The sequence below is a fragment of the Thalia democratica genome, chromosome 7 (assembly GCF_965202585.1).
Source record: "Thalia democratica chromosome 7, ktThaDemo2.hap1.1, whole genome shotgun sequence".
Lineage (NCBI taxonomy): Eukaryota > Metazoa > Chordata > Thaliacea > Salpida > Salpidae > Thalia > Thalia democratica.
In genome coordinates this window covers 50,282,481-50,306,109 of record NC_139171.1, presented here as the reverse complement: position 1 = coordinate 50,306,109, position 23,629 = coordinate 50,282,481, and the positions used below count along the sequence as shown (strand labels likewise).

The 23,629-nt window shown below is 27.8% G+C and overlaps 2 protein-coding genes across 2 annotated transcripts; one reads left to right on the top strand and one right to left on the bottom strand.

Moving 5' to 3' along the window:
* Window positions 1–5,353: 5,353 nt before the first annotated feature.
* LOC145840393 (cytoplasmic tRNA 2-thiolation protein 2-A-like) lies at window positions 5,354–11,686 on the top strand. Its single transcript, XM_082947642.1, has 7 exons — window positions 5,354–5,431; window positions 5,834–5,908; window positions 7,379–7,517; window positions 7,771–7,944; window positions 9,922–10,088; window positions 10,596–10,842; window positions 11,035–11,686. Exons 1-7 carry the CDS (start codon window positions 5,382–5,384, stop codon window positions 11,413–11,415), a joined length of 1,233 nt encoding a protein of 410 aa, XP_082803768.1. The 5' UTR covers window positions 5,354–5,381; the 3' UTR covers window positions 11,416–11,686.
* Window positions 11,687–12,323: 637 nt separating this feature from the next.
* On the bottom strand, window positions 12,324–23,523 carry LOC145841539 (uncharacterized). The gene is made up of 5 exons (XM_082948897.1): window positions 23,439–23,523; window positions 20,498–20,676; window positions 13,911–14,063; window positions 13,607–13,717; window positions 12,324–12,548 (listed from the first exon to the last, which is right to left on the bottom strand). The coding sequence occupies exons 1-5, from the start codon at window positions 23,521–23,523 to the stop codon at window positions 12,324–12,326; spliced, it is 753 nt and encodes a 250-aa protein (XP_082805023.1).
* Between the last annotated feature and the right edge of the window lie 106 nt (window positions 23,524–23,629).

Sequence of the window (23,629 nt, the reverse complement as noted above, 5' to 3'; positions counted from 1 at the left end):
TTTATACTGAAATCAACAGGGAAACAAAATATATTATTTATCTAGTTTATACACAAATGCACAAAAAATAAGACAATAAAACAATATACTCAGGCATATACTTATAAGCACTCCAGTTTCACTTCTTGGAGCAAGTTATTAGAAAATTTTTATAACCGTATTTTAACTAATCTTTTTGTAGTTTTTTTTAAATTTTCTGGGACACTAGACCAAAACCTTTATTGGATAATATGGACAGTATAATGGACAGTAAATTGGACCCATATACCTAAATTTAAAAAAAAAAAACTTGAGTTTTGAACAAAAATCACGATAAAACCTGGAATTTTAAACAATTTTTTCATGTAAGTAGTAAAATTTCAATTTGATACAAAAAATCTATAAAATAGATAAAATGTTTTTGTTATCATCAATTTTTTTGAAAAGATTTAAAACAGCTTTACAGTATCTTTTCAATGTTGTTTTACTGTTTAATACAGTTTTTTACCTTAAACTTAACTTAAACCAAAAATACACCCAAAAGCGTGTACTTTTAAAAACCTGGAAAAAATTTGCAGAAAACCAGTGGCAACCCTGTTAAAATGAATTAGATTATGCATATTTAACTGAAATAAATTTGTTTATAACAAATTAAAGTTAACAAAATTATTTAATATGTAAGTTAAAAAAATGTGATGATAAGTTCTTACATTTAATTATTGTACAGTTGCATAATTATGTGAAAATGTTTACCTATTATACAAATTCAAGTTGTATTAAAAGCCCCTTAACCATAAAAAAGTTTAATTATCTTGCATAAATAAAAAAATTTATTTAATTGCAAAAGGTAAATAAATCATTTAAGTAAACTTCTGTAATTAAATTAATTAAATTATAGAACTAATTAACTTTATAAGCATATTATTTATTCTCTCTATTATTACTTGCTTCAAAATATTTTTAAACATAAGTTGAAATAATTTTTTTATTTTTAAGTTCAAGCAATAAGTTTTAGAATAGTTTGGTTTTGGTACTGGTTTTAACTAAAAAATTAAAACATAAGTCACTCATTTAAAAAAGGTTTATTAATTAGTTTTGTTTAGCTCCTCACCAGAATAAACTTGCTAAAAACTGATAATGTTATAGTGTAAATTAACTAATAAACAGTAATTTTGAAATACCTAGCTAGAAATTGTTACGTCATAAAGCATAAAAGTCTGTTTAAAATGTTTAAATTAGAGTTGAATTATACTTATGAATTTGAAGTTGTTTGTAAAACAAAACTGTTAAAACAAAAACATTTAAGATAGTAGAAATTTTACCTGAAGCAAAATTAAATAAAAACTACATTACAAAAATACAACAATAAACGACAACAATCATACTAAAAACACGCTACTTATAAAGTTTTAAATTGTAAAAATCTCTTTGTTTGCAAATTTTTAATAAGTTTTAACTAGTAAGTTTGATTCAAATTTATCTCTTAAACTATCGTTTAAATTTTATATCAGTCTTTCAGGAGTTGTTTAAGTTATAAACACACATAGCATCATATTTGAGTTAAATATAAAAAATTCTCTTGGTTTGATTATGCAAGGCAATCACATAACACCTATTCAATCTAGATCAAGGCCATAGGGGAAACTAATTACTTTTTTACAACTTTATTTTAATTTGTAGAATTATAACAAAGCTATAAGTTGCTTTTTACCGCTTATTAAAGTTTAAACTTTTATTAAAAGTTAAAGCTAATTAAAATGGGGAAGTACAGAAGGTTTCTTTTGGGATATCTGTTGTAACAAACTAAAAAAAGAAGAATATTAATTTTATGACCAAGAAACAGAATATCTTTTTTTTTGTTTATTGAAATAATAAAATAGCTAAAAAAAAATTAAACAGATTCTTTTAAGTATGTATTGGAACAAACATTTTCTAAAATTTTGAAATATTTATTTCAAAAAGTGAAAGAGATAAATTTTAGCAATTTTTTTATTTTTGCCATTTTGTTTCCTCATCCCACTAAGAGCATATTTCACTCTCTTGCTGTATCTTCTTAGTATAGAGTCAGTTTAAAGGTTTTATGTTGAGTTTTTTGGTATTTGCTTGTTAAACAAGTAGTTGTTGTAAAATTTATATAAGTCTGTTACTGTCCATATTATTTTTTAATATAAAATGTGTGGTTCTTAAAAATATTTTTCTAATTTAAATCAATCAAATAAAGTTTAGTCAAAAGTCTACAGAGCCTAAGCCTGAACTTTTGTATGTTGTGAAACAAGCTAAACTTACATAAAGGATTTATCACAACAATTTAATCATCAGACCACAAGCCTTAGGTAGACAGAGACCTGGTTTTGTTCTTGTTGAAGCTTGTCAGTCAGCAGCAACAAAAAACTTGCAGAAGTCAATATGTAAATGGTTTATCAAGTTTTACCATGAAGAAATGGTTAGCTGGTATTGAACGCACCATTTGTCTTGTCTATTGACAATTTATTAAACATTGCACAGCAAAAAATAATGCTGGTGTCACCAGGGTTGCCACTTTACCTGGAATCCTGGAAAAACCTGGAATTTGACAATTTAGGCAAAAAAACCTGGAAAAACCTAGGATTTAAGAAATTTTGAAAAAACCTGGAATTTTGAACAAAAAACCTGGAATTTTTAAGAATTTCAACATGTTCAGTTGTAAAATTTCGGATTGACTCATAAATTTATCCTTTTGATAAAAAAAATTTTGTTGTCTCCAAAAATTTTTTTATTAAAAAACATATTTTAAGTATCTATACAGTATCTTTTCAATCTTTTAATACTATTTAACACAGTTTCTTACTTTAAATTTAACTGTAAACTTAAAATAGACCCAAAAATGTGTACTTTTAAAAACCTGGAAGAAATTTGAAAAACATGGAAAATTTTTTGAAAAAACGAGTGGCAACCCTGTGTCACTAACCAATACCAGAAAACTGTTGCTTCAAGGTAAAACATGATAAACCATTTGTAGATTGATAACTTCCAATTTTTTTTGTTTTGCCTGACAAGTCATATTAAAACAAAACTGGTTTCAGTCTACCAAAGGCTTGTGGTCTGATGATTAAATTGGCATGATCAAACCTTAATGTTAACTTCATAGTTTTTAGCTAGAATAATACTAGTAATTTGATTATGGTAAAGTTTCACTAAAATGTTATAAGTTATTATTTTTATTATAAAGGTTAATAAGTTTGTAGAATGATTGAATAACATTTATTGTTAGTAAAAAGTAGTTTGAATTCTAAGCACATTTTATTTAAGATTTCATATGGTTATTTAATAGTTTAAACATAAAAGTTAATTACATAATCAGGGTTGCCACACACTCAGGGAATCTCAGGGAATTTTCAAACTGTAGAAAATCTCAGGGAAACTCAGGGAATTTTGGCATTTTTCTTTTAACTCAGGGAAGTTTTGATTTTTTCTCTAAATTTCAGGGAAGTTTTTGAAAATCTAAGGGAAATTTTTTTCTAGATCTAGAATGAGGTTTAGTTAATCCAGTTTCAATATTTTGTTCAAAAGTAGTAATTTTTATTATTTAAGTGGTTATTTAGAATTTTTTTAGCCTTGCGGCTAGTTCTTCAATATTCTTAGTATTAACATTGTAGTTTTTTAAGTTTTAAATTTATATTTACTTAAGTAAAATCAAACAGTTTAGAGAAATAAAAGTTGTTGTTAACTATTCATTGAAAAGTTCTAATAAACTTTTTATTTTTAGTTACTTATGTAGTTTAAAAAATACTATGTTATACTATTAGTTCTTATTTTTTAAATAATAAAGTTATTTCTTATTTGTTCACAACTACTTGTTTTCAGTAAAAAAAATTAAAATGAATACAGATTAGTGTTGTATTACTTTTGTTAAAAAAATAGAGGTTAAATTTTTGTTTATAAATAATAATTTCAAAAGTAGTAGCAGTAATGGTAATTAATTTTTTAGTGTGAATGTTTTAATATACTTTACAACTTTTTTGCAGATTTAATTTAAAAGCTTTTTTAAGTATTATGAGTAAAGTACAGTTTAAAACCTTGTTTAAAAAAAGTTGGCTTAACCATTAAGACTTCAAAGATTGGTTACTTGAGGATGTAGACAAAGAGAAGTTTAAATGTAAGTGGTGTGGTGATGATACACCAATGGCCTTATCCAACATGGGTATAAGGGCATTGAAATCGCACAGTATGTCGAAAAAACATCTTAAATTGAAAGCCTCTAAGAGTAAAAATAATGCAATTACTTCTTATTTTGGTGGCCCTAATAGTTCTACTAGTATATCAGCTGCAACTTCTTCAACAGCTGCTGAAATTTATTGGGCTCTCAAGTGTACCAAAGAAAACTGGTCAGGAAACTCTTGCAATAATAATAACACTTTATTCACTACCATGTTTCCTGATAGTGAAATTGCAAAAAAGTTCTGCATGAATAGAACCAAATATTCATATATAACAGACTTTGGTATAGCCCCTTTTTTTAAAGATGTCTTAAAAAAAACAGTTTTGTGCTCGTCTTTTTATTCCATTTCATTTGATGAGTGTTTCAATAAAGTCTTGCAAAAAACTCAACTAGATTTGGTGGTGAGATGCATGAAGAAAAAAAAAGTACACTGTCAATATTTTACTTCAGCATTTTTAGGTCACTGTACTGCAGATAATTTAAAAAAAGCCCTATTGACCGAAATTCAAGTTCTATTTTAATTTTAAGTTTTATTTACTGCATTCAGAACAGTTGCTAGGAAAGACATACAAGTCATAATGAAGTTATTATGTATGCATTTAAGTGAGTTCTTCATGTGAAATTATTATTATAGTATAATTAAATTTTGTCAATTAAAATGTCAAACAAATCAAACTTTATTCTTTTATGTAGAAAGTTAAGGAACAAGTTTACATAAAGTTGTGCAAAAGTTTAGTTTTTAATTTTTAATTGGTTTAAACCTTTTAAGATTGAGTTTTTGAAGTTTTTTTCATAAATTTAATGCAGAAGCATACACATACAACCTTCCTTTTATTATTAAAGAAGAAAAATGAGAATGAGGTATTAATAATTTGTGTTAGAAGAGAAATTTTTTTTTAAGATTTGAAAAATACTCAGGGAAACTCGGGGAAATTTAAGATTACTCAGGGAAATTTTTGGTCACTCAGGGAAGATTTTTTGGCTCAAAGAGTGGCAACCCTGCATAATGCATAAAAGACACATGAAAAAAAAATCTTATAGTATATGTGCATGTAGCATATATTGATTTACTGCTTTAAAAATTTATAAAATTTGTTTGTTATCATATGTACTTCAATAACTAATACATATCAAAACTAAATAGCCTTCAAATAGTTTTATAAAATATGTTTTTGTAGATTTATAAATAAAGAAAAAATTAAAGATGTGCAGTGTTCAGGACGAGTTTTCGTTACTCAATGTAAAAAATAAAAGGTATGCTATTGTTTGTAAAAACTACTGTTAGTAAATTTTAAGCATTTCGTTATATATCCTTTCAAATATTTGCCAAAATTAACTTATGTAAAAAAAATTGGTCTTAATTTTTGTATTCATAATGAAGTGATGTATTTGTTCTACTTTAAACCTAAGTTTTGTTACACAACAGCTAAGCTTTTTTAAAGTTGTTTTTGTAACTAGGGTTAGTATTACTTATTTGTAACAAAATATTTTTATTGTAGTCTCAGACTAAGCTTAGTTTTTTTTAATATTTAAGCATTTATATCAGTTTTAATAAGCTACAAGCAATTAATTTTACTCGAACTAAAGTTTATGTTTATTGTTTGGTAAATGATAATTTAGTTGGAGCTTACTAAGTAATAAATTATACTTTTTCAGTATTGGACTTGTATGTGTGAAGTGCAAGTTGAAATCTCCAATAATTCTCATTGGTACCAGTGGATCTTACTGCAAGTAATTTAATTTTTTACTTACTTTATCTATATTTTTAAAAGTACAGCTGCTTATGAAATTATATACAATTAATTTTTTGTATTTTTAATTAAAATGTCGTTAATGTTGAATTTTTAAAAAGGTAAGCTAATAATAACCTAATAAAACACATTTAAATATTCTTTTTGTTGATCCAAACCATTCTGTTTACGTTTACATATAAAAACAAACGTTTGAAAAAAGACTTAGTTTTTCTCTGATATTGATTAGTTTTTATTATTGTCCTTTCAAAAAAATAACCAAACAGTTAAAAAAATTAAAAAATATTTGAATCACTTCTGTACCATTATAGTCTGTTTAATGCATATATACTTTTTCATTTAATTATTAAAAATTTAATTTTGTATTATATATTCTAAATAAACTTAAATATTTTGAAGTTTATAACACTTATAAGAAGTAAAAGTATGAAATTTTATAAGTTTGTGATTCATAACCTTAACAAACTAAATTAAAATATTTTTACAGTTTAATAATCTAGTAACTTAATTGGTAAGATATACAACCTGCTAAAATTAAATCTTAACTAGAAGTAAACTTTATACATAAATGTCTGTTAAATTTTTATTCGAAGAAGTATATTATACTAATTATAATTTCACACAATCTCATTATAATGTTTACCTAAAATTATGATTTTTGTTTTGAATTTGTTGAAACTTGCCTGAGGGAAGTAACAATAAAAACAGAAAACTTTGTTTATTACGAGCTACAAAATATTAGCTCGTGAAATACATTTACGACTTTTATAGATGCAAAACTTTATTATGTATTTTTTTTTACTTTTTATATTTTGAAATATAAACTTTTTAATGTTTTTCAAGAGTAAATTTAGTGTACTTATCTTTTATTGTAAGAAAATTTTAAATCATAAGTGTTATACAACTTAATTTTTGGATATAGGTTCAGTGGTAACAATTTATTGTATCAGATTTTTTTGTGTAGTAATATTAGTAATGTAAACTAAAAACATTGTTTTTAAACTCTTCTTAAAAGTGCTTATTTGAAAGCAAGTTACTTGAACACTATTAGATGAAAACTGTTGTATAATAAAAAGTTTATATTGTATACAAAATATTTGTTACCATGTTTAATTTTTTTTTAAATTCTTTAAGTTTTTTGAAATTTATTTTAGGCATATTTTTTATTTGTTTATTGTTTTTATGATCAGTTTTTCTAGTATAATAAATTTTTATACCCTTTTTATTTTTAAAGCTATATTTTTTATTTTTTATTCTAATACATTCAAAGCTTTAATTCAAATTGTCATTCATTAAAAGTTTGTATTAAGTACTTTTTAATTTTTTGTTTGTAGATTAATTTTTAGAATGTTTTGTTATAATTAATTGCATTTTGAAAACTATTTAAAACTTATTATTATACTTGCTTTAACAAAATGATTTCAATTTTAATTCGTACAATTTATTACAGAGAATGTTTCAACGAGTATTTCTCCCACAAGTTCCGAGCCACCATTGGAAAAAGCCACATAATCCGCAGAGGTACAAAAGTTGCTTTGGCGTTCAGCGGCGGTAACGGCTCATCAGCTGCACTTGATTTAGTTAAGAAGGTTAGCTTTTTTTAGTATTTAAAATGAAAAATGATGTTATTTTTACTTAATACAACCAACATACATTGCTTATAAGTTTAAAATCAACAACCGAGTAACTAATGTTCGATGTTTCATAAGTTTAAATTATTCTATTTAATTTATAAGCTTTGTGCTTGTTGTTATTTTTTATTCATTTAAAATTATACAATGAAAACAAGTACTTTCTAAATATCAACCAACTAGTTTAAAAACAGTTCTTATTGTTTTAAAGGGTTTAGCCATGGACATTCAAAAGAAGCTGCGCTTCGATGTAGGGCTGCTTCACATTGATGAGAGTTGTGTTTGCGGGAATAAATTCAAAGAACAGTATGATGAAGTAACCGGTCACGTCATAAAGGTCATGAAAGAATCCAATCTGCCTTACCACGTTGTGAAACTTGAAAAGGTGTGTTGATTTTGTGTACAATGTTGTCCATATGAATTTGTTTGATAACTGATTGGTAGAAATTTTTCTCATTGTGAAATTTTTTAAATTCATGAGTACATATTTAGTTTACTCTGAGATATAAAAAATGTCTGGTTTAATTATTATTTTTAATATTTTACAAAAATAATTTTTTGTATAATGAACTCATTATAATTAGGGACCCAAAAAATTTTAAATAGATCGTTGTTTTGAATTAAAATTTTAGTCATAAAAAACTAAATGACTATCAGACTCTTCATTGAGTTTAAAAATGAACATTTTAAAATGGTTTAATTATACATGAACCAGGGTGGCCCGAAAACCCAAAATTTGAGAATTTAGGCAAAAAATACTGAAAAACCTGGAATTTGGGAAATATTGAATAAAAAAGCTTGAAATTTTGTACAAAAATTGGGAAAAAAACCTGGTATCTTTTTTAATATTAGTTTTTTAACATTTTTGTTTAATAAAAATGGTATTTTTTATCATTTTTAGACTTGAAAAAAATGTATGCCACAAGTTTTTTATTAGTAATTGATAAATTTTTAGTCAAATTATTACTTTAATTAGCTAAACTACTTTTTTACTTGCATTTCCATTGTTTTGAATGTCATGTAAAGTCCGTCAACAAGAACCTATTTTTGACTGGTGCAACTTAATAGAGTTAAGATTAGGAGAAAACTAAGAGCAATAGAAAATTAAGAGCAAGAGCAAAATAAGAGTAGCAGAGCCAAATAAAAATATTTGATGCAATGTTTTATGCCCAGTGTATTTAACTTTATAGTATGATTTGTAAGTAATTAGTTGAGCCTAGTTTATTTAAATTTGCTATAATAAGTATCATTTAGTTATGTTTCATGTTTATTTAATTATGGTTAATAGTTTGGATTAATACTATGATAAAACTAAAAACTTTTTTTAAGTTATTTCTGTGTAGTTATAAGACATTTTGATAAAGTGTTTTTGTCACCTTTTGTTGGTTAGTTTTTTTTTTTAGTTTTGTGTCATCTATACATTATACACTTTAGGTTTTGTTGTTTTTTTCTTTTATAAATCCTATTAGTTGAGCAAAAGACTTTAAATTATCAAAATACACATCATAAATTTATCAAAGACAAAACTAGAACTAATTTTCATGTTTAACAAAAATTGTTTTTTTTAAGCTATAAATACTTTAGAGAGGCTATCAGTATCAACAACTTATACAAATTTTTAAATGTTATTGAATTAAGTAGATTAATAAATAATAATAAAATATTAAAACTGATAACAAATTATAACTAGGTTGTATGGCTATCTATGTTTTATATCAACATAAAGGCTTTTTAACAATCATATGAGAACAACTTAGAGGAAATTGATTCAAAGAATGGTAAAAGTTGCAATATAATAAAACAAAGATTGAATATTAGGGATGATATATCGTTTAAGTAGTTTATATCTATCAAAAAGCACCTTTTTTAACTGAAGATTAATTTACTACTAAAAATGGTCTAAAAATAATTTACTTTCAAAAAACTGGAAGAAATTCTGAATAACGTGGTATAAATTTTGAAAACCCAGAGAAAGTTTGACGAAAACCAGTGGTCACCCTTTTAAACCTGTCTGGTTTTTTAATTCTAAAGAAAATATAGTGCTCTAGCTTTTTAGTTTTTTTGTACAATAAATCGATATTTTTAGCAAACGTAGTATAAGCGAGCATGTAATGTATGATTTAGATTATTTATAAATGTTGAAAATTCTCAAGATTTAAAAAGTTGAATGGATTATCTTTTCGCTTTAAAGAACGTCAATCTTGTTATAAGTTTATTTATAGCTTACTAAATATAAGTTTATTTTGATATGTCAACCCTTGTAGAGTACTTTGTAATTTTTTTGAAAATTAAACTTTAAGATGTTTAACCCGTTTAAATTGATTATTGTGTAATAACTATTTGAAAAACTTTTACTTTCTAGGTGTTGGGTATGGCTTACAGAGACGATTTGCAGAACAACAAGGAAGGGGAGGACTCGGATTTGTGTGAGAAGACTGAAATATTGAGCAACTTTTTCGGCTCAATAAAAAATAAGAGGGGCCACAAGACAGCGTTGACTGCAAAACAAGAGATACTTCTTCGACTGAGGTAGTTTTTTCGAATATTTTAAGACAAAGTTGTGTTTATTATATAAGAGCGTTATAAAAAAAGGTATACATTTATTTTTTTTTATGAATTAAGCTTATTTTTTCTATTTGAAGTTTTAAAAGTCTTGATAATTCAATTTTTTTTACATTTACAGCATCTCACAGTTTACATACCCTACCTAAACTAATGATTTTATAAACTTGGTTTAAGCATGTAATTTTGTGACGTCTCAAGCCCCAAATTACCAGTTCTTAAATTCTTTACTAGTTAATTTTTTTCCAAACTAATCTTAAAAGTTTAAATAAATCCATCAGATCTTTATAATTACTATGTCCCGAATGTATATTGACTTAAAATTTTTTGAAAAAAAAAAAAAAAAAACTTGATTCAGTTCAATCAGTCGTGAGATTAATCTTTAAAACTTGTTTCCTCGATCTGAGAGGTTGTTGTTCATTCGAACAACGTGTTTAAACCGCTTTTTTTATTCACTAACTCACATTCCACAAGGTCTCGCTTGCTGTCGCTGGAGGCGAAGAACCTCGGGTACGACTACGTCATCACGGGCGACTCGAACAGCAGGACGGCGGTGCAGACGCTGACCAGCGTGGTGATGGGCAGGTGCGGCAACTCGGTGCAGCAGGACACCAGCTTCAGCGACGATCAGCGAGTCAAGTATGCGGGCGGCGTGCACATACTGCGGCCCATGAACCTGACCAGCAACAAGGAGCTGGCCACTTACAACAACATGCACAAGGTACGATTGGTTTTTGAGTGTTTCAATTGGTGTTTGCAATGTTATAATCAGTTTGTGGCTTTCAACGTTAGGGAATCATAAGCTTTTACCACTTTATTGTGAATGTCAATAAAGTGAATAAACTTAGAATAAAATCGATCCCATTTAAAAACTTTTAAACGTCGAATTGTTTTGAAAATAATCATTCAACAGATCGAAACCTTCTCGCTCCCCAACTTTTCAACGATGAAAAAGTCCCTCGACTCGATCCAGCTCCTCACCGAGAACTTCGTCGTCTCGCTGGCGGTCAACTTTCCCGCCACCGAGATGACGGTGAGCAAGACGAGCGGCAAGCTGAAGCCGCACCAACCCAATTCCTGCGACGTCATATGCGGCCTGTGTCACTGTGACGTCACCGAGAAGACGGGGTCGTGCATCGACGACTGGATGGACGATGACGTCGTAGAGAACGGCGTGACGTCACAGTTCAACGAGCAGGTGGGGAGGCTGAACAAGTACGCGGAAGTTGTTCCGAACGACTGCGGCAAGATGTGCTACTCGTGCCGAAACATTTTCATGGAAAATTTCAACTGAGTTAGTTTTGAATTATTGTTTAAAACTAACTTTTGTTTTTACTAAATTTCAGTTGGTTTCAAAACATTTATTAGTTTTTTCCAAAAATTTTATGTTGACACAATTAGGATTTATTTATTAGTATAAATTATAGTTTGAAAAATTTTATGTGATTTTACCATTATGTTGTTTTTATTAGTATTTATTTTAACAACAGTTTAAATTTTTTTAAACTAAGCTGATTTTTTCATTCTAGTAAATTATTGGTAGTAAATTACGTATAAGATTTACTTAAGCCCTTGTATGTAAGAAATTAGTTTAGATGAATGTTTTCTCGTGTGCTCTTTTTTTTTGTATTTATGTTTCAAAGCACAAGGGCTTAATGTAATTCTGAAGTGTGTTTGTTATTAATAAACTTTGTACAAAATCTCAATGAGTCTTTTTATTATAGTTAAACTTAATATTGGTAAAATAAAATAGAAAATAATACGTATAAGGGCTTAAGTAATGAAATGCTAAATTTACTTACAAAACGTAGCCAAATATTTTAAGTTTTATTAAAAAATAAATAAACAGGATAAAATAAAAATAACATCCAAAAAACAGCTTAAATAATTTGATTTAAAAACAAGATTTATATACATAAAACTTTACTTTAAATACAAAATTGAATAATTTAAATAAAAAATACGTTGTGTGTGAAAACAAAAAATAAAAATACAAATAGTATGTGGTTAAAATAAAATGCAAGAATTTCTTACCTCAATTATCTAAAAAGAGCATTAAACAGTAAACACATCACACTCAATAATATGGTAATCACGTGACAAAAGCACAAGGTTAAATAGAAGTTGCTCTTTTAGTAGAGTATTTTTCCGTGAAATAATCTCTTCATATACGTAACAGTTCAAGCAAAAGCAACAAAAACGTTAATAGTTGTTCTTGTAGTAGCACCACCCGGCGTACCCGCAAGCACCAATCAAAGCGCTTCCTCCCACCACGCTGAAAATGATTTCCCTCCTCGCCCTGCTGGCCATGTTGCTTTCGTTCAGTATGCGCTCCAGTATGTTCCCCTTGCTCCCCGCCACGTTCACCACCGGGAACTTCTCGTCCGGCACCTCCTTCTCCAAGAACTCGCACAACGGCTTCCAGCCCTGTTTTGTTTTGAGTGTTTCGATTTCAACTGCGTTTGATCACCATCAATCTTAAGGAATTGAGTTCAAACGCAAGGTTTAAAATTAAGTGTGCACGTCAATTCAATTTCCGACTATTTAATTTCTAATAGTTACGTACATTATCTATTTCAGGATTGCCACAAAGTCTGGAAAAACGAAAAAATATTACAAAGTCAGGAAAAAATGGGGGTTTAAAAAAACGTCAGGAAACTTGATATAAACTGAAAATTTGATATGCTGTTAATAAGAAAGCTTATTATCACTATAAACTGCATTTTGCTAATGTTGTTTTTAAACACATTTTCTTACGCGATATATCTTTTTAAGGTTCTAACTGAGTTTATGGATTAATTAAACTATTTTATGATTTCACGTATGTATTAATTATGTGGTAGAAGTACAAGTATTTTGCTGATACAGCTGTCTATCGCAAATAAATGGATCATACACAGTAGGGTCAAATAGTGCAATGGAGTTGTATGATCAAATCCAGCAATAGAGCTGTTGTTTCAACCTGTATAAAATTAAGGTTGAAATTACAACATGATTTCAAGTCTGTGTTTATGTATTTTTGAATCGGTTTTAATTAATAATTTGGTTTATAAAAGTCGGGAATTTTTTTTCAGCTCGATCTGTGGCAACCCTGCTATCTTAACTCATATTTTATCAGTTTTTGTTATTACCATCGTAATCTTAACAATTGAAGTTGGAAAATAGTTTTAGTCAAAAATTTTGGATTACTTTATAATATTATTAATTAGACCCCTTAAAGTGTTGCCCCTTAAAATTTTTCATGTCGTAATTCGAACTATCATGAAAGCAAAACTAAAACAACACTATTACATAAAAAAAAAACCTGAAACAAAAGTTTTCCAGCCTTGCTAAAAGCATTGCTTTATAAATTTTAAACTTTAAGGTTTAAACGTGTTTTGGTTTAGAGATTTAATATATTTTTAACGTGAAATAATGAAAAATAAAAGAACAACTTTATAGTTTAATTGCAATATTTTTATACAAAAATACAAGCAAAAGCTCACATCAGAAACGTTGTATACGAGCAAGTTCTCCTTGGGAATGCGAGTTTTGACGTAGTTGTTGTGTTTCCTGTAGTGAAGTTTCCACAGCCACTCTATTTCAGTTCCCGATCCCTGTTTGCATTCGAAATTAGTTCGATGTTAGTAAATGCTGCACTTTTAAACAACAAGTTCTTCGAAATTATTTTCATACGTTGTTGAACTTATTTGAAAACCCAAAATAACTTGTTGGCTGTCGTTAATTTGTAGAGCAGAATTTAGCGTGTTATCATACTTTATATGCATCATCAAAATCAACACGACTCACAAACATTCTGCAGTACAAAGTCCTCATGTAGTAGTTGTACTTGGCGGCGGTGCTGGAGAAGTAAACGTACCAGTAGTTGCTCGTCACCAGACTGTCGTTCATCTTCTTGATGCTTTTGAACCAAGCGTCCTCGTCCCTAACTGTGAGGATCACCTGGTAAATTGATGTGATGATGAATAAATTAAAATACTTCTTTAAAGGAAATATGTGCATTTTAAGTATTACAAAATGTAAAGTAGAAGTGTTTTTTTTTCTGGGTACTGTAAAAATCAGTGTTTTTCAAGTTGAATGATCAAAGATTGTTATAAGTTGCGTTGGAACGTTCTCTGTGTAAATAAAAGCGTCTTTCGTCTCTCACTGTCAGGATGACATGGTAATTTAAATGATGAAGCATATAAGTTTTAAGTATAATGTTTTAAGGGAGTATGTATTTTTCAAGTTATACTGATTTTTTTGGATACCGTAAAGGTCTTTAGTGATTTAAAGGTACATAAGATTATTGTTTTCTTTAAATTGTATAATCTTACTGAAGTTTTACCAACCTGCTGTACTGAAAGCTTTAATATTAAATTTCAAAACTTCTATGTACTTAATAATGAATACTTATATATTTTATAAAAATTATAAAACCCTATTTACTTGTTAAAAAAAACAAAATTTAGTTATATATTATTTTGTTGAAAACGTTGTTTTACCATATATCAGGTGTTTTTAATTGTATACATTATATTTAAAAGTTGAAAAAAGTTTTAACTATTAACAACTTTAAGTTGATAACTGATAACACTTACATTTATTAGTAACAATATTGCAAATAAGATGAAACCTTAGAAATTAATTACTTTCCTTTATGTTTTTAATAAGTAATATCTTTTTTTAAGATTTAAAGGGTTTAACTAAATAAATCAAAAAACAATTATTAAATGTAAATAGTATATTTATGTTAAGTCAGACAGAAAAACCGCAAGTTTAAATTATGACATTAAACTAATTTTATACGATATATATCATATTAGTACTGTAAGCTTTAGATTACTATTATTAATATTAGTTAGAATTTAAAAAACATTTCTGCTTCCTTCTCAAATTTTTCTGCCCTCAAATAAAAGATGGTATGTATTAAATGTTGGCTTTTATATAAATTTGCATTTAAAAGAAAAAATTTCACTGTCACACCTATTAAGCTCATAAAACGATATACTTTGTAGTTTGCAAACAAATGCCTTTTTCGCATCTAGTCACGCTTTTAAGACGCTAGTTTCAAAAAGTAATTTTGAAATAAAGTTTTGATATGAATAATCACGAGACATGAATGAGATAAACTACATTAAAGTGATAACATGTCTAGTGTTGTGTGTTGAGTTGATATTTTAGACCTTTTTTGTTTCGTAGCAATCATTTCTCTTAACACGTATGATAAATTTCATGTTTAGCATATGACAAGCTAGCTAAAAATTTTAAACTTTGTTCTTGATTTTTTAATGATTATTTTTAACGAGCATTTATTTACTGTTTGAATTAAATATATATTTTTTATGGCATTTATAAACTGTGTTACTCATTGCACGTTTTAACGCAAGTTATTTTTATTGAGAAACTTCATTACACTTTAACCATAAAAATAATAAAAGACTATCGAATCATGTAAGAGAATTAAGTTTGGTGATTAATTAGTATTACAACAGTCTCAAAAATGCCATAATTTCTCAAACAAAAATGTCTTTATTAATTAAAAACTTCGTCATACAAGTATAATAAATGGTTTAGCCTGTATTTAATTTAATTTTATTAATTTGAAAAGTAAAACTTCACTATTTTTAGGTTATGAGTGTTTAAAAATAGTTTGATAATTAACACATCCTCAAAACTAGTATACACTTAGCTGAGCAAAATCAGAGGCAAAAAGTGGGTAGAAGTTAAAAAATTAAACAGTGTAGAATAAAAGTGAGCTACAAATGTTATTATTATTTAGCCTAGGTTCTAGGTGTTTTAGTTATTTCGAGCAAAGACATAAGTTTTCCTTTGCAAAAATTTATTTATCTGCATTGTTAAGAAATAACAGAATAAATTACTTTATAATGTTTAGCTTAACTGGGCAGGAAACTAATAAATGCTTCGTATATTCGTTTCCAGAAAATATTACTTATATGTTTCAGAAACTGCTTCTTTGGTGCCTACTTTAAGTTTTTTCAAAATGGTAGTACTGTCTCGTTACAGATATGTTTAAGGGGGGTAATAGGGATCATTAAAGTATATTAATACAACAATCAAAACAACACTTATATTTTATTTACATAAACTAAACAACACAAAGATACGATTACATCACTCTATACGAGAACTAAAGTTAAACACACAAGAAAACATTAGTTTTTAAATCTAACGTGCTTAAAATGCATCTTAACCTAAAGCACACTTGCCGAATGCTCTGCCGAAACTGCTACTACTACTGCAAGTAAAATTCCGTTTTATAAGCACTGAAATAAATGTAACTCCTTTAAGTAAACAATATTGTTTATTGTTTTAGAAAATTGTTTTAAGAGTTATAAAATTTGTTTTGGAAAAGCTTGTTTTGAAAATAATGAAAAATGTTTTGGAAAAGATTTTATTGTTACAAAAAATTCCATATTTATTCACAAGCTTTAAAATACTAAAATGAAATGTTAGTTTCATTACATTGTTTCTTTTTTAATATTCAATTTTAACGTTTAAAGCCTGGTTTTAAATAATTTAAATCCTTAAAATCCTACTTAACTTTAAACTTTTTAGACATTATCAAAAGTCCGGTTTAAAAAAAAGTAAGAAAAAGAAATTGTATTTCTTATTATCTTAAAAATTACATAATTTACAAAAACTTAGATAAAACACAACAAGGTAACAATGATAGTCATTTAGTTGGCTTCTGGCTTGTTGTTCTCGAAGTTCTTGTCCTTGGGATTGTAGTCCTCGGGGTTGTGTCCTTGGGCTTGTTGTCCTCTGGTGGTTAACAAAGGCTTGTGAAACATCAATTGGATCATTGACAACGTCTTGGTTCTTTTAGGAAACATTTACTTTCTGTCTTCTAGCTGGTTTGTTGAATCAGCAAAACATCACATCGATTGGTTTTGGAAACAATGACAGCAGGAATTTTGATTGTGACGTCATAGAATAAACACAAAATCTTCATTCTATATTTTGTCTATTGTCATACTTATAAACAAAAAAACTTTTAAAGTTTCATGCAGTAGCAAGGTGTCAGGTGTGCTTAAAGCTGTGGTTATCAAACGACAATTTGCTTCAAACAACGTTAAAAAGATACAAACGCAACAATTTATTTACAAGCGACGACTGCTAAATTTAAGGGGAGTTTATTTTTGATTTCTTTCAAAGGGAAAATTTTAACACAACTTTATACTTGAACTTGAAACGAGTAATAAAATAAGGCAAATGATTTGCCATTTTACGACTAAGAAAGATGAAAACTCATTCAAACATACTTTTAAACTTCAGCAACATTCTGATTTAAAACAAATACAATCTATACTTTAGAACAGTGCTTCTGAAATGGGGTTCCGCGGAACCCTAGGGTTCCGCGACGTCTCTCAGGGGTTCCGCAAAATCTTTAGAAATTTAAGAAAAAAATTTGAAAGAAAAAAAAAACATAAATCATAAAACTTCAAAAAAATGGAACACATAAAAGTTGTCATAAATCTATTTTATGTGAGCAACTAGACGAGTCTACTGACGTAAGCGGCGAAGCCTTGTTACTCGTTTTTGTTAGATATTGTGGGCAGGAAGGATTCAACGAAGATGTATTATTTTGTGGAGAATTACCCACAAAAACAACTTCTATTGAAGTAATGAAATGTGTCGAAAATTATTTCATCAGCAAGGGTTTAGAGTTGAATAAATGTGTCGGCATTTGCACTGACGGTGAAGCGTCTATGACTGGGTCCAAAAATGGTGTAGTGAGGAAAATGAAGGATACAGCAGTTGAAACTAAATGGATACATTGTTTTTTACATAGAGAAAATTTGGCAACAAAACATCTTCCTTCTTGTTTACAAGAAGTTCTCTCAGCGTCGATTAAAACTGTTAATTTTATAAAGAAAAGTGACACAAAGGCCAGATGATTCTAAGAACTTTGTGAAAGTTTAGATGCTGACCATCTGCGACTTCTTTATCACAACGAAGTTTGCTGGCTGTCGAAGGGGCGGACACTGGTTCGTGTCGTTGAATTAAAGAAGCAGGTGTTCACCTTTCTTAAAGATGAGATGAAGGCTCAGAATTAGTGAAGTTCTTTGAAGATGATGTTTTTTTTGGCCAGACTAGCTTATCTCACCGATATTATCGAAAAATTGAACGCTTTGAACTTAAGCATGCAAGGGAAGCAAAATTCCATTTTTGTCATGACAGACAAGATTGAGGCGTTTAAAAATGGAATTAACTTTTGGAAGAAAAAGGTTGGCAATGGTAGTTTTGCGATGTTTCACCGGTTTGATGAGGCCCATGAAAAATGCATAGAGTTCAACTTCTCTGACGAAATATACAACCACCTTGATCTTTTGTCTATAAAATTTAAACAATATTTTCCTGAAGATGTTTGCATCGGAAATTTATGGATTTTGGTTCCTTTTATGTGTGATATTGCTTCAGAAGAAGTAAATCTTCCTACAGATACAGAAAACGGATTGCTGCAACTATCTTAAGATAGTAATTTAAAATTGAGTTTCAAAGGAAAGGAGCTTTTAGGTTTTTGGATATGTGCAATTTCAGAGTACCCCGTCTTAGCAAAGCGTGCAGTAAAATTTCTTTACCATTCACCACCACTTATCTTTGCGAGTCCAGCTTTTCGCATGTAACAAGCATTAAAACTAAGCAAAGGGACTGTATGCTGACTCCAACCTTATCTGCCTGTATCCGTCACAGTTTATCCAAAATCCAGCCGCGCATTGACATGCTTGTTGCTCAGAGACAAGTTCAAGTTTCGCACTAAATGTTTTTTATTTATTTTTCGTTAGGCATTTTTCACGTTTGTTAAAGTAATCTGTGAATTCGATTAGGTTCATGTTCATTTCGTTATTGTTTGTAGCTCTCATTTTGTTTTTATTATGCAAGGAAATACTTTTATGACGTTGAGATTAATCATGTTTGTTTTAGTTTATTTATTATAGAATCATAAAAAACATATTGCCTCTGGCGCACTTTGAGTTTGACTCGACTTAATACTATTACAATTGGTATGATTTCTAACAATGATATAGTTTTGCAAAAAAAATTGTTTTTCACTGAAATTCTTTTGTTTTTTGCAGGAAATATTATATTAAACATTTTATGTAAAATTAAATTAGGGGTTCCGCGGAAAAGTTGAACTTTGGAAAAGGGTTCCGCCACTAAAAAAAGGTTCAGAAGCACTGCTTTAGAACAATCAATCAGCAGACCAAAACAATAAACTAGTAGTAGTAAACACATAGGAAAATTTGTTTTATCAGCTAAAACTCAGACGTTATTGAGAACAAGTATTATGTTGTCGTAATTCTAAATTTTAATGCGGTTCTTACTTTACATTTCTATGCTTAGAAAAATATAATAACTGCGCTCTCTTACAATTTTTCTTACTATTATCATAGTGAAATGTCGCAAAGTAAAGTATTATCACAAATTATACTGTCAAAATTTGAAACTCGTTAAAAAGTTGTTTAGTAATAAACTAAAATTTTTTTTTCCGCTGCGTTTTTTAATTGATAAGGCCACCTAATTCCTAAATATCTGAAGATTCCTTAAATACAGGCCACACATGGTTTCCAATGTCTCGTTACAGATATTTCTTTAAGGGGTAATATGATTATTAAAGTAGATTAGTACAACAATCAAAACAACACTTATATTTTATTTACATAAACTAAACAACACAAAGATACGATTACATCACTCTATACGAGAACTAAAGTTAAACACACAAGAAAACATTAGTTTTTAAATCTAACGTGCTTAAAATGCATCTTAACCTAAAGCACACTTGCCGAATGCTCTGCCGAAACTGCTACTACTACTGCAAGTAAAATTCCGTTTTATAAGCACTGAAATAAATGTAACTCCTTTAAGTAAACAATATTGTTTATTGTTTTAGAAAATTGTTTTAAGAGTTATAAAATTTGTTTTGGAAAAGCTTGTTTTGAAAATAATGAAAAATGTTTTGGAAAAGATTTTATTGTTACAAAAAATTCCATATTTATTCACAAGCTTTAAAATACTAAAATGAAATGTTAGTTTCCTTACAGTACTAGCAATTAAGAAAAAAAAAGGCAGCATAGAACAACTAGCTTTTTGAATATAACAACCAGTCATAGGTAAAGTTATTTTACCAAACACGCATCATTTTATAATATTCTTACTTATTAAAAATTTCAAGTTTACCAAAACTTTATTTCAGTTACCTCAAATTTTTTGTAAGGTATTTTAAGTAATTAAACAGCTTCACAAAGTTATTCTAAAGGGTATCTTATGAGTAATTATAAAAAATACGCAACAAAAACTAAATCTATTAAGAATAGGTAAATAAAATTGAAGAAAATTTTGAACACAACTGCTTTCAAGTTATTCCTCACCTTTACGTCGGGCCACCTGTTGAAGAACGACTCGAAGAGGAAGCAGGGGGGCATGTCCAGCAAGCAGTCGCACTTGTTGACCACGTACTTGTCCAAGATGTGCCTCACCTGCTTCCTCCCCTCCAAAACGTCCAAGTAGTCGTCCATGTACAGGTCCACGTGCTCCAGGTAGTCGTGTACTGTTGCAAGTTTGAATGTTGTTTACTTGGGCTTTAAATTATGGGTAAAAGTGCTGGGGCTCTAATTTTCAAGGCCTTATGGCCTTGATTTTTAAAAGTTGGTCTTGTTTTGTAGAGTTTAGATTGAGCTATCAGACATTTTCAACCGCTTAAGAAGATTCAAAGTAACTATCGAGATACAAGCAATCAAATTCAGTGACTTTAATAGGTTCCTTATAGAAGGCGAAAACCAAAAAATATACTACTTCACTAAAAATATATCTTTTCAATTTTTAAAATCAATCTACGTCAAGTTTTCACAGTAAGTCAATTACTATTATTATTTTAATCAATTCAATGCATTTCTTTTAATTTTGAAAATTAAACATATTATTAAGAAACTACCTATTTTTTTATGTTTAGTATTTTAAACATTCTATGTCTTTAAAACTATAAAAGGAATACTTCCTGAAAATTTGAGGTTTCTAGCTTCAAAATAAAGCATAAGATAATTTTTTAGTGAATTATTAAATTTCTGAAAAAGTTGACTTTGATAAACTTGCGGTCTGTACTGAATTATTTTTATAAAAATTACGATATTGGACCCTATAGCCTTAAAACTTCTGGTAGTTGTGTACTGATGGTTTGAATTATATTAATAAAGGCTTAATATTAAGTAATGTTGTTAGATGAACTTGTTATTTAAATTTATTTTAAAGAAATATTAGAAAACAAACTAGTGGGATAACTTAAGAAATTTTGAAATAAAATCAAATTTGTGTTTATTGACTTTAAAACCATTAAACAATAAGTAAATATAAGATTGTAATTGTATAAAACATCCAGAATATTTTTGAAAAAAAATGCTACTTTTTTTGAAGTATTAAAATAGTTTTATCAGTTAATTATTGAACTGTTTCGCAGTCATATTTTTAATATACAAAACAAAAAAATTTATAAAAAAAAATTGAGGTGACATTACAGTTCATCACACCAAGATGAGAAGTTTTAAAATTTGATTTAATCAAATATTTAGGTTTTATATACAAACAGGCATGCTAGCAATGTGAAAACTGCCTTTAGGTATGTTATTATCAGCTGTTTCTTGTCTGATTTGTTTCGGTTATCTGGTAAATATGTGTTTTAAATTTAAATGAGCTCAGTTGTGGAAAATTTTAAACTCATGTACGTCTTTAACCGAATTCTGTATAGAATACATACGTTAAACTTTCACCAATTATAAAATTAAATTGCTTATTTTTAATGGTTTTTTTTTATATTTGCTATTCCTTCCTTTATTTTTTTTGTTTTATTTGTATAAAATTTTATTACTTCCGCACATTTCAATAAATAACTCTAACTAGTGTTGTCAACCATATTGAATGTTAATGTATCCTAGTGGTAACAATATTAGTTTTGTACGTTGATGTTTTCAAAAGCTAATAATCTATCAAGCGTGAAAGAAATGTTTTGAAATTTTTCTTAAATTTAGAGCAACATCATTATGAGAAAAAAAAAACATTGTTTAAAGTAGGAACATATATAAAAATGTTACTTTTTTTATCAAATTGTGTGAGTAATCTATTTAAAGGTTATTATCACGTCACTAAAGCTATATATTTATTTAGAGTTTTCAACAAAAATTTACACCCACCTGTTTAACAATCATACAAATTAAACTATTTGAGATAATCCAATAATTGTAAAACTTATTGTATACAAGTTAAGAAAATCTTAGCACAAATTGAAACTCATAACTTAAAACTGTTTTACAACTTAAAGTTTATAGATATAGAAAAAAAAGTTAATAATTTTGTTAAATTATTTATCATTTTTAATTACTCAAATCATTAAAACTGAGTTCAATTTAAACAGAATTATTTAAAAAGTTGTTTGTTAACAGTGTGGTTATACTATTTATTTTAGCGTTACAATTTTTATATTTTTTACAAAGTTAGAAATTCAATTCAACTTAATTATGAGTAAAACTTGTTGCTAACTTTTCAGTAACTTATGCAATATTACTAAAAACTATATATATATAATATATATATAATTTATTAGAAAAATAAGATTTCAAAAATACTGGTAAACGTGTTTCATAAGACTAGACGCCTTAATCATCAGTCAGCTAAATTTAAAATAAAAAGCACTTTGCTAAACATAGTATACAAAAATACAAAAAACAGTATGACGTAATATTGTGCATTACAAAAATTCAGTACAAAAATCGATATACCATCTAACTTTCAAACATCTAAAATTAACAAAAACAACAGTTAAGTGACTTATGAAACACGTGTACCAGTATTTTTAAAATCTTATTTCTTATGAAACACGTGTACCAGTATTTTAAAAATCTTATTTTTCTAATAAATTATTTAAAGGCCCTTTAAGTGGGCTCAGTAGAAGGTGTTCAAGTTTAAATAATAACCTTATTTTATATAATATATATATATAAATGAATTAACCTGGATTTATATAAACAGGCTTTACAAAATACATTTTTTATTTACCGTAGCTATCAAACTATTTTTACAATTTTCATTTCTGCAGCCTTTACTTTTATAATCATACATTGTTTTAATATATCAAATATAACTAATAATATTATGTACTTAATTCAACTTGAAAAAAAAGCTACAAATAAAATTTTCACTTACTTTAATTTTCACTACAAATCACCATTTTAAGATTTGAAATTCTTGTTTCATAATAAAATTTATTCACTAAAGCTTTCAATTTAAAAACAACCAACATAAAATTAATAAAAAGAGACTTACTATTTTCATACCCCAGTGTGTCCAAAGCCTTATGTAGAGATTTGGTTCCGGTTTTCGGGTATCCTGCGCAGATAACTTTTACCATTTTTTTACTTAATCTAGATTGAAAAGTAATAATATGTACAGTATTCTATATTTAAAACAAAAAAAAATCCTGTAAAAGTTTTCTAGCTATAAAAATGTAGAATACA